This window comes from Salmo salar, chromosome ssa12 (genome assembly GCF_905237065.1).
Source record: "Salmo salar chromosome ssa12, Ssal_v3.1, whole genome shotgun sequence".
Taxonomy (NCBI): domain Eukaryota; kingdom Metazoa; phylum Chordata; class Actinopteri; order Salmoniformes; family Salmonidae; genus Salmo; species Salmo salar.
In genome coordinates, this window is record NC_059453.1 from 50912598 (window position 1) to 50925030 (window position 12433).

The following is a 12433-nucleotide window of genomic DNA, read 5'->3' on the forward strand; positions in this document are numbered from 1 at the left end:
CAACGCTCTAGAACTAGGGTACATACAGTACTAGTCAAAAGCTTGGACACACCTACTCATTCCAGGTTTTTTCTTTATTTTTACTATTTTATACATTGTAGAATAATAGTGAAGACATCAAAACTATGACAATTATTTTTTATTTAACTAGGCAAGTATGTTAAGAACAAAAGTGTTAGAACTTTAAGACATGAAGGTCAATCAAAACAGAAATATCTTCAAATGCAGTCGCAAAAACAATAAAGTCCTATGAAATAGCACATATGGAATCATGTCGTAACCAGAATAGAAAGAGGAGTGCGAGGCCCCAGTGCACAACTGAGCAAGAGGACAAGTACATTCTAGTGTCTAGTTTGAGAAAGAGACGCCTCACAAGTCCTCAACTAGCAGCTTCATTACGCCTATGTAGATATTCCATTAAAAATCCAGCTTCAGTTTCCAGCTAAAATAGTCATTTACAACATTAACAATGTCTACACTGTATTTCTGATCAATTTTATGTTATTTTAAAGGACAACATTTTTTGCTTTTCTTTCAAAAACATGGACATTTCTATGTGACCCCAAACGTTTGAACGGTAGTGTGTGTATACACACAGATACACACACACACAGAAAATACAAAATAAATATACATCTCTTCATGACTACGGTCACGACTTGTATTACAGGAAAGGATTTTCCACAAGCCTCTCATCCACCCTTTGGTACGAGGCATGCTAAATCTCATCTGGATAGGTTTCCCAATCTCAACCTTTCTTTCTTTTCCTCTCAAAAGGATGTAATTGCATTTGGACATTCTCAAAAAGGTGTAATCTCACGGTTTTATCTAATAAGAATCTCAGTCTCTCTGGCCAAACAGTTCTTTAAACACAAACGCTTCGTCCAAAATTGTTTGCTTCAATGCATGCAATTCAACATCTATGAACCTCAAGTCAAGGACAGTTAAGTAAATGGATTCTTTGGAATGAGGTAAAAGAGCGTAGCAGGGGCATCGACACTGCAGTCCAGGCACTGACTAAATGACACTGAGCACAACAATCCCCAACCTTGCGAACTCATCATACTTTTACCGAAATTAGATCTCGAGGAGTGGAATTGGTCCACAGACCTCGGAGAAAGAAAATTACTTTTCAGCCCAAAAAACATTATGTTCCAATCTGCCCTTGAGTAAGAGCTTGTGTAGATTAATCTGCATTTTGCTTAATAGAAAAACTAAAAATCCTGGTATCGTATGTTTGGGTTAATTGAAAGGGTTTTTAGAGGGTAGATGATGTCCTACTTATTTTCTAACTTCAACTCATATCTTACTGGTATACTACTGCATACAACCCTGCTTCGCTGCATGTGTGTAGCAAGCACTTCAGCGACGAGGCATACGAACGAGATATACGATCTGAAACGATGGGGACAGACAACCGAAAGATACAGCTGTTGCTACTGTATTTCCATGGACTGGATCTGGCGCAGTGCCACAATACAAAGACGTATTTGAGAAGAGAAAGCGACAAAGCAAGCGTGCAGAGGTAGGTAGCCTGATTCTTGACTTTCAAGGTATTCTTATTTTGTTATTACCATTGCACCATATCATGTAGACATATAGGCCTAGGAGCTCTACAGGTTAGCATATGTGCTCCATATATTTATGACAGTTGAGAGACAATAGACATTGAGTCACTTTACATTGCAGAATATTATCCCCAAAATGTGATAAAAAAAACATACTGTAGGCTATATAGTGTTATGGGCTAATGTGAAAACATAAACCCACTAATGGGTTTGTTGCAAAAGTAAACTAACTGCTCCTCATCATCATTACATTCCTCTATTACTGTAAGAATTGCAGTCACATATTCAAATTCTCTGCAGCACAAACATTCCTCAATCGCGGAATTAGAGCGCAATTGCCACAACTGCACCACCAGTCTGTGTTGATCCAGGGGTGGGCTGGGGCTGTGGTCTAGCTACTGCTGCAGCTACTGGTGGCTAGAGGGCAGCGGCCATCTGAAGGTCAATTTGCCTCAATTCTTTGTCCAAATACTCAGGCTTAAATAAATATGGTTCGATAACTCCATCGGCGCCCCTATTTCTTCATCCCTCGCGATTATTTAATCGTCAGACATATTAGTAGGTTTTTGTTTACTTTGTATAATTGATGTGTAACGCTGTCTTCACTTCTCCGCCCAAAAAAGTACATCTGTGAATAAGGGCATAACTTGCAGTTTCGAAGTAGCAGGGATTCCCTGAGAGTGCACATGCGCAGTTGTTACCCATCTCCGCTGCTGCGGCAGTTGGCTACATAAAATAATGATATAAAATAATCACAAATGTTCTCAGTGGAAAAGTACACATTTCCTGACTCAAAACTGATTGAACTTGACAGAAATAGCTAATTCGGCCATACGCTTTCAATAAAACACATTTGTCCACACATCGGAGATTTCTAAATCATGAATTCACTTGCAACAGAGCAGAGGGGCCTGCATCCAGCAACGTCACGAATCACATGACCCATTTTTGCAGCTGTTTCAGTACTGCACTTCAGGGAGAGCGAGAGCAAACTCCACTGAACTAGTTTCCATGTACGGAATCACTTGGGTGTTCCTGGATTTTTGGTAAACTTATTTAATATAGATTGTGCACCAGTTGTTTTTAACAAAGAGACACACACCCCTGCCCTTGAGTTTACAAGACGCTGCCGTTCTGTCATTCCGATGCATAGAAAAAAAACTGGTCAATTTATATTTCACCATGTCCTTATTCAGCCAAGACTCTGTGAAGCATTGTATATTACAGTTCTTCAGGTGCCATTGATAGGATAGTCTCGAATGGAGCTCATATAGTTTGTTCTCCAGTGACTCCCCAACTGAAAAGAGGGTAGAGGCGGTTTATTCACTGGTCGCCATAGTTACATCAAGGTGCCCCCCAAGTCGGCCTCTATAGCACCGTCTTTTCCTCTTCCGAGTGTCGGGGATTAGGGGCTGGTCCCGGGTGAGCAGTATGTCCTGCATGGCCGAGTCATTGAAGTAGAATTCTTTATCCAAATCGAGGTGTCCAGAAGCTCTTTTCGTTCAAAGGAACCGATGGTGGAAACATTATGTAAAAAAACAACATCAACGCAAAAAAATATATACAAATTGGTCAGGAGCCTGTAAAACCGCCGCTCTACATGCCAGAAAACCAGTGTACAACCAGAAAATAACGTAAAATGTCAAGTGCCACATTTTGCCACTCTGTCATTTCACATTGGTCGTCACACTTGATTTCCTCGTTTACAATTCCATCTTAAAGCAACCATTTTGTATTCCTAATCATATATTATGTTGCTGTCTCATTCATCGACTCATTTTAGGCCATGCAGAAAGTAATCAAGTCAGGTTGTATTAGTCATATGATAAATGAATGTATTTATGAATCTCATCCTAAGGCTATTAAGGATGATGTATGGTGAGGTTAAGACTATTGCTTACATCATAAACAGTCACATCTTTTACGGTCATCCCCTAATGGTCTCGAAGTAACATTTCAGTGATGAGTGGGAGGTATAAAGAAGCCACAAAGGGACTATTATCTACAGCTTCTATTACCACATGCAGTAGTCTTTACTGCTCAATCACTTGGGCCACAAATCAGGGAGGGCAAAAATGGAACAATATCTTGCCGATATCAACACGCCTCTGGAGTCTATGTTATCACTCTCCACCAATGTCATCAAACTCTCAGAATCATTATGGGCCGCAGTGTGCTAATATGTCCGCACCAGGAGAAGTAGTTGTAGCTAAGCAGCTGCATTGCTACAATGGGAGTGAGCCGCATGGACCGAGTTAATAAAGTTCAGTGAAAACTTGTCTGTGAACAAGAAGGGTTGAAACCTTTAGTATGCTATGTAGGTCCATTATGTCATTTGGAGTAGGCTATAGGTAATTGACTGACGCAAATACTGTTTCTGTTATTGACTTGGAGCTTTATTGACTGGAGCACAGAAATAAATAGGCTACAGGTCATTCAAATTCAGAAACCCTAACTCACGCTGCTAAAATTAAGAAATTCTGGAATGTTTCACAGACCCACCAGTATCTCCGATGAGAAGAGAGAGGGAATGGGGAACTGAGGCCTGAAGCTGTATTCAGTTAATGGAGGCTTCATGTTAAATTTACTTTACACATTTCTCTCCCCGGAGGAGGGAATATGGACTCAGTGTTTATTTTTGTGTGGCTTCTCAAGGGCTGAAATCAACATTTAATTCCTTTGATATGTTTCAAAATCTGATTACTATATAGCGACCATAAAGCGCTGATTTGGGACGCTCATTGGGAAATTACACCAACTGAAGGACATCAAAAGACAGAAACGTCTATTGGAATCCGCTTGGCTGGCAAGTATCCTTGTGAGGGATTTAGAGGTGCCTGGAGTGGATTTAGTGGTGTCTGGCTCCATGGGGGGCCTGTGGAGCATCCATTAGAGGGAATCACCCATGCACAGGCCTGCTGGAATCCTTAGGCTGTCAGCACTCAGCTCTTCCTGCCATGTTCCATCTACCGTGACATCTGTCTGTCTACATGCGTCCTGACCACTAAAGGTTCGCTCACTGAAATGCTAAGAGAGAAAAACGACAGGGAGGGAAGAAAACTGAAGAACAGATGGGGAAGGGTTTATCTAGTTGGCCGCTTTCAAAAGTTAATGAGGAGAAGAAGATGGGGGAAGAATCCCAAAGGAGGGGTGGACGGTTTGAACATATATGCCAACTCCTCCTCTCGCTTCAATTGCCAATAGTGTGGTGAGTGTTGTCGCACAAAAAAAATAAGATAAAGATAATAGATAAAGCTATGTTCAGGCCTTTTACTCACACCGGGAAACTCTAATAGACATTCAGAAGTTCACTTGTCAACATTCCGTCATATACTCCCACCTCAAAAGATCCTTCATCAGACAACGCCAGAAGCACTTATCATCCAAACTGTACCTAATTCACTGCAAGCCTCTGCGCTACCTTACCAATGGTTCATTTTCTTAACAACGGAGCCGTGCAGGGAAATACGTATGCTGAAATGTTCATTTATATGTATGCATTGACATCTATGTCAGCAAACCTCTTCTTTTAATGCTTATCATAGGTGTGTTCCAACTTACCTTCCAATGAGTTTCGTGAGCAACGTGACGCAGAGCGCTCCAAGTAGGCCCCCAATGGCAAATATGGAGACTGTGATGGACCATAGCATGGTGACCATGTCTGCTCCTATGGGTTCTCCGTAGCGCTCCATCCATGTCTGGTTGTAAAATGTCTTTATATACTGTACAGGGAGGAAGAGGAAGGAAGTCAGCATCTCAGCAAAAATATTTTTGTCATTATTCACACAATTATTAAAATGCTTGTTTTTCCATCCGATTTCAAGGTAATGTTTGCGTAACCTTTCAAGGTCCATGCTGTTGTTAGGTTCTAAATAAACAGAGTAAAAACTAACAGACAACTAGGAAAAGCTCAAACCAAGTTTATTCACCCAATGGGTCAGACAGCTGAAAAGACAAAGACGTTCTCACCAGCACAAGTATTTACACCGCACTTTAGGCGGAGTCTCCTCCTTTTCTCTAAACATTACATCTTTGTTGCTAGGCAGGAAGTTAAGTGATGTGTGTAATAAACTGTTCCTTCTCCCTTCGTGTGACCTGACCTGACCTCGGCCCCCATTACTCAATTGTCACGTGTGCTCCCTCTCGGGCCTCTAGGTCACCAGGCTGCTCGTTATGGCGCACACCTGTCACCATCGTTAAGCGCATTATGACACTCACCTGGACGCCATCAACTCCTTGATTACCTGCCCTAGATATGTCACTCCCTTTGGTTCCTTCCCCAGGCGTCATTGTTTCTGTTTCATGTCTGTGCGTTCTTCATGTTTCTTGTTTTGTATTATGTTTCGTTTATTGATTAAATAACTTCTTCGGGGTAGGGGGCAGTATTCGGAAGTTTGGATGAATGAGGTTCCCAAAGTAAACTACCTGTTACTCAGGCCCAGAAGCTAGGATATGCATATAATTGGTAGTATTGGATAGAAAACTCTAAAGTTTCTAAAACTGTTAAAATAATATATGAGTATAACAGAACTGATATGGCAGGTGAAAACCCGAGGAGAATCCATCCGGAATTTTTTGTTGTTGTTGAGCTCACCACTGATTATAATGGCTCTCTATGGGAATATAAAAGGAATACCTCCCAGATTGCAGTTCCTAGGGCTTCCACTAGATGTCAAGTCATTAGAAAGAGTTTCAGGCTTATTTTTGAAAACTGAGCTAGAATTTGTAGTTTTTGTAAGTGGCTCCCATTTTGGCTGTAGTGTTTTCATGCGCGTGGATGAAAGCACGCACTCGTTATTTATCTCCGGTAATGAACATACTATTCTCTGTCTTAAATTGTATTATTTATTTACATATTAGGGTACCTGAGGATTGATTAGAAACGTTGTTTGACTTGTTTGGACGAGGTTTATTGGTAACTTACGGGATTCATTTGTATGCATTTTGAACGAGGGAAACCGGTGGATTGCTGAGTCAAGCACGCCAACTAAACTGACCTTTTGGGGATATAAAGGACTTTATCGAACAAAAGGACCATTTGTTATGTAGCTGGGACCCTTGTGATTGCAATCAGATGAAGATCTTCAAAGGTAAGTGATTTATTTTATCGCTATTTCTGACTTTCGTGACACCTCTGCTTGGTTGGAAAATGTATGTAATGCTTTTGTGTGCGTGGCGCTGTCCTCAGATAATCACATTGTGTGCTTTTGCCGTAAAGCCTTTTTGAAATCTGACAAAGCGGCTGGATTAACAAGAGGTTAAGCTTTTAAATGATGTATGACACTTGTATTTTCATGAATGTTTAATATTACGCTTTTTGTAATTTGAATTTCGCGTTCTGCAATTTCACCGCATCTTGACCTACCCCAAAGAGGATAACTCACTCCCTGAACTTGCTTCCCGACTCTCAGCACACTCATTACAGAATGATGCCTCCCCAAAGGGAAGCATCAGCGAGTGTTTTTTTTGTTTTGGAGGTGATGTCGGTCTGGGTGTCAGAACTGGAGCAACCTGGGAGGCCTCAGCCGTCTTGTCGGATTCCCATGCCTCGGTGGGTTCGACAGGTTCCCCTGCCTCGACGGGCTCCCACGCCTCGGCGGGCTCCCATACCTCGGCTGGGTGAACAGGTTCCCGAGGAAACCGGGGAGGTCTCAGCCGGCTCATCATGCTCTCACGCCTCAGCCGGTTCGTCAGGTTTCTGTGCCTCAGTGGAAGCGACCGGTCTGCTCTTGATTCCCGGGATCGTCCCTGTGGTTGGCGTCCTGCGGCTGGAGCCGAACGCGCCGGGGAGGGGGTACTGTCAAGTATGCACCTCTCTCCAACGCTGTAAGTCGCCATGCTCCTGCGCTCCAGCTGGAGCAACAGCTTCCTGCGCCTTAGCAGAGGTGACCGGTCCGCTCCTGATCCCCGGGATTGTCATCTTGGTCGGTGTCCTGCGGCTGGAGCAGCGCGTCGGGGAGGGGGTACTGTCACGTGTGCTCCCTCTCCGGCCTCTAGGTCACCAGGCTGCTCGTTATGGCGCACACCTGTCACCATCGTTACGCACATTATGACACTCACCTGGACTCTATCAACTCCTTGATTACCTGCCCTAGATATGTCACTCCTTTTGGTTCCTTCCCCAGGCGTCATTGTTTCTGTTTCATGTCTGTGTGTTGTTCGTGTTTCTTGTTTTGTATTATGTTTCGTTTATTGATTAAATCACTCACTCCCTGAACTTGCTTCCCAACTCTCATCACTAATCCACAGCTATCCACCCTTATCAGTGACCGCAACCATGTGATTGCCTTATTCCCTCACTTAGTAACTCTCGAAAGCACATGGCTCATATCCACCCTTAATTGACCCCCTCATATACATTCCTCCTACATATAACCATTAACTTCTGGTGTAGCAAGTATTTCAAATTACAACCCAACGCTGTAAATTTAGAAAAATATGAACCAGGACACCTAGACAGCAATTATGGGTGAATTCACAAATGCGTACACTCACCCAATTTAGACTTAAAATTCAAAAAAGCACTTGCACATTTGAGTTCTCTCACTTCAAGTGCTTTGGGAATAATGCTATAACTTCAAAGAAAAGAGAAACCCGGTTGTATCACTTATTTAATTAAAGCTTACTTGTCGGCCTATTGGCCTTCGTCAGAGCAATCTACACTTGAAATGTGAACAAAACATTTATTTAAGTCACACCTATTCACCTCTCCTGTCTGTCAGGCATTTCACTATTTTCAAAGCTCAACTCCAAGTCTCCGGTCTGTCTCTGGCTCTCTCTCACTTTCTTATCCTACAACCTTCCATCCCAAAAGGAAGACTCCCTTGGCCATTGAACCAGATGACCAGCTTGGCTTCTGGAGGCCTGCAGGTTCATCGTCTGTGGATGCTAACTTCAAACTCTCACACACAGTCCACACCTAAAGGGAACATGAAAGGGAAACGCATGCAAAGCTGGTTTATGGGGAAGTCTAACCAGCCCAAGTGATTTCTATTGACTGTGTGTGTGTGTGTGTGTGTGTGTGTGTGTGTCTGGACTATAATTAGCTGAACTATATTCACTAATTTGTGAGTATATCAAAAATGTATGTTAAGAATGTGTTAGAGGGACACAGACGGCTAACTGGATTTAGATACAGGGTGGGAGACCAAGACTGCATTTGTCTGGGGACCATAAGACTGCTCAGGATCCAATTAGCCAACTAAATTGTGATGCGGAAGGACAAATGCCATAGCAGTCATTTTGAGCTCAGACTGGAGTAATGAACTAATTAATATATATTTTTAATATTTATGTAGCAAATGTATCATTTGTACAGTTCTTTATTAAAAATGTAGTTGTGTTACATTTGACTGTGTAAACCCTAGCACAGACTACTTATTTCTATGAGAGTGAGGCAGATACAGTGGGGGGAAAAAGTATGTGATCCCCTGCTGATTTTGTATGTTTGCCCACTGACAAAGAAAGGATCAGTCAATAATTTTAATGGTAGGTTTATTTGAACAGTGAGAGACAGAATAACAACAAAAATATCCAGAAAAACGCATGTCAGAAATGTTATAAATTGATTTGCATTTTAATGAGGGAAATGAGTATTTGACCCCCTCTCAATCAGAAAGATTTCTGGCTCCCAGGTGTCTTTTATACAGGTAACGAGCTGAGATTAGGAGCACACTCTTAAAGGCAATACTACCAAATACTAACTCAGTGTATATAAACTTCTGACCCACTGGGAATGTGATGAAAGAAATAAAAGCTGAAATGAATCATTCTTTCGACTATTATTCTGACATTTCACATTCTTAAAATAAAGTGGTGATCCTAACTGACCTAAGGCAGGGATTTTTTACTAGGATTAAATGTCAGGAATTGTGAAAAACTGAGTTTAAATGTATTTGGCTAAGGTGTATATAAACTTCCGACTTCATCTGTAGTATGCATGATTGTAAAAACTGTTGCTCCCTTAGCCTCGCCTTTTTTGTTGTATTTTACTTGTAATATCTTGGTGTGTCATTTACAACAAAATACTTATCAATCATGATCTGTCTCTAAGACACAGGTTGTTATGGAATTGATGTCCTCCAGAAAAATAGCTTTTCCCACTCAGCTCCCTCTGCTAGATTCTAGTCTCTCTGAAAATCTCACTTCTGGAGTTTTGTGGTCGAATACATCAGAACAATTTCTCAAAAACCCAAAACGGCTCCAGACGGAGAGGGAGATTATTTTCTGAACTTTCCATCTATAATTTAGATTTGATTAGAATAAAGTCAAGATACTTGGAAGAAACTTTCCAGAGGAGAATGTGTTCATCGGGTACATTAATAGCCCACATGACAGTACATTACGTTCAACATTAGAGTGCAACACAGGAGGTTGGTGGCACCTTAATTGGGGAGAACGGGCTCGTGGTAATGACTGGAGAGGAATCATTGGAATGGTATCAAAAACATCAAACACATGGTTTCCAGGTGTGTGATGCCATTCCATTTGCACAGTTCCGGCCATTATTATGAGCCATTCACCCATCAGCAACCTCCTCTGAAAGTGCATTTATTAAAGCATTCATGAAAGGGAACGAAAGGAGCTCAGAAGGGTTGGTGGTGCCTAATTGGACAGGGTGAACAAAGTGGCAACCCTCCTCAGCTGTTTCTGTACACTCTTAGGGTTTTCACATGTAGTCCTCTTAAAATATATATATATATATATATATATATATACAGCTGAAGTCGAAAGTTTACATACACCTTAGCCAAGTATATTTAAACTGACAATTTCACAATTCCTGACATTTAATCCTGGTAAAAATTCCCTGTCTTAGGTCAATAAGGATCACCACTTTATTTTAAGAATGTGAAATGTCAGAATAATAGTAGAGAATGATTTATTTCAGATTTTATCACATTCCCAGTGGGTCAGAAGTTTACATACACTCAATAATTATTTGGTAGTATTACCTTTAAATAGATTAACTAGGGTCAAACGTTTCAGGTAGCCTTCCACAAGCTTCCCACAATAAGTTGGGTGAATTTTGGCCCATTCCTCCTGACAGAGCCGGTGTAACTAAGTCAGGTTTGTAGGCCTCCTTGCTCGCACACGCTTTTTCAGTTCTGCCCACACATTTTCTGTAGAATTAAGGTCAGGGCTTTTTGATGGCCACAACTTTGGAAGTATGCTTGGGGTCATTGTCCATTTGGAAGACCCATCTGCGACCAAGCATTAACTTCCTGACTGATGTCTTGAGATGTTGCTTCAATGTATCCACATAATTTTGCTTCCTCATGACGCCATGTATTTTGTGAAGTACACCATTCCCTCCTGCAGCAAAGAACCCCCACAACATGATGCTGCCACCCCCGTGCTTCACGGTTGGGATGGTGTTCTTCGGCTTGCAAGCATCCTCCTTTTTCCTCCAAACATAACGATGGTCATTATGGCCAAACAGTTCTATTTTTGTTTCATCAGACCAGAGGACATTTCTGAAAAAAGTATGATCTTTGTCCCCATGCGCAGTTGCAAACCGTAGTCTGGCTTTTTTATGGCGGTTTTGGATCAGTGGCTTCTTCCTTGCTGAGCGGCCTTTCAGGTTATGTCGATATAGGACTCATTTTACTGTAGCTATAGATACTTTTGTACCTGTTTCCTCCAGCATCTTCAAAAGGTCCTTTGCTGTAGTTCTAGGATTGATTTGCACTTTTCACACCAAAGTACATTCATCTCTAGGAGACAGAACACGTCTCCTTCCTGAGCGGTATGACGACTGCGTGGTCCCATGGTGTTTATACTTGTGCACTACTGTTTGTACAGATGAACGTGGTACCTTCAGGCGTTTGGAAATTGCTCCCAAGAATGAACAAAACTTGTCGAGGTCTACAATTATTTTTCTGAGGTCTTGACTGATTTCTTTTGATTTTCCCATGATGTCAAGCAAAGAGGCACTGAGTTTGAAGGTAGGCCTTGAAATACATCCACAGGTACACCTCCAATTGACTCAAATGATGTCAATTAGCCTATCAGAAGCTTCTAAAGCCATGACATAATTTTCTGGCATTTTCCAAGCTGTTTAAAGGCACAGTCAACTTAGTGTATGTAAACTTCTGACCCACTGGAATTGTGATACAGTGAAATATAAGTGAAATAATCTGTCTAACCTCTCTAGGCTAGGCGGGACGAATTCGTCCCACCTACGTAACAGCCACGGCTATCCTGTGGCGCGATTTTCAAAACCTTAAAAATCCTATTACTTCAATTTCTCAAACATATGACTATTTTACAGCCATTTAAAGATAAGACTCTCGTTAATCTAACCACACTGTCCGATTTCAAAAAGGCTTTACAACGAAAGCAAAACATTAGATTATGTCAGCAGAGTACCAAGCCAGAAATAATCAGACACCCATTTTTCAAGCCAGCATATAATGTCACCAAAACCCAGAAGACAGCTAAATGCAGCACTCACCTTTGATGATCTTCATCAGATGACAACCCTAGGACATTATGTTATACAATACATGCATGTTTTGTTCAATCAAGTTCATATTTATATCAAAAACCAGCTTTTTACATTAGCATGTGACGTTCAGAACTAGCATACCCCCGCAAACTTCCGGGGAATTCGCTAACATTTTACTAAATTACTCACGATAAACGTTCACAAAAAGCATAACAATTATTTTAAGAATTATAGATACAGACCTCCTCTATGCACTCGATATGTCCGATTTTAAAATAGCTTTTTGGTGAAAGCACATTTTGCAATATTCTAAGTACATAGCCCAGGCATCACGGGCTCGCTATCTAGACACCCGGCAAGTTTAGCACTCACCATAATCATATTTACTATTATAAAAATTTCATTACCTTTTGTT

At 41.4% G+C, this 12433-nt stretch overlaps 1 protein-coding gene across 3 annotated transcripts in view; it reads right to left on the bottom strand.

Annotated features, from left to right (window-relative positions):
* Window positions 1-12433, bottom strand: part of slc2a9l2 (solute carrier family 2 member 9, like 2) — a 243642-nt gene that overhangs the window by 192919 nt on the left and 38290 nt on the right. For all 3 annotated transcript variants that reach the window (XM_014131731.2, XM_014131730.2, NM_001140649.1), the window contains 1 exon segment: window positions 5130-5290. In XM_014131731.2, coding sequence (XP_013987206.1) covers window positions 5130-5290 — 161 coding nt within the window.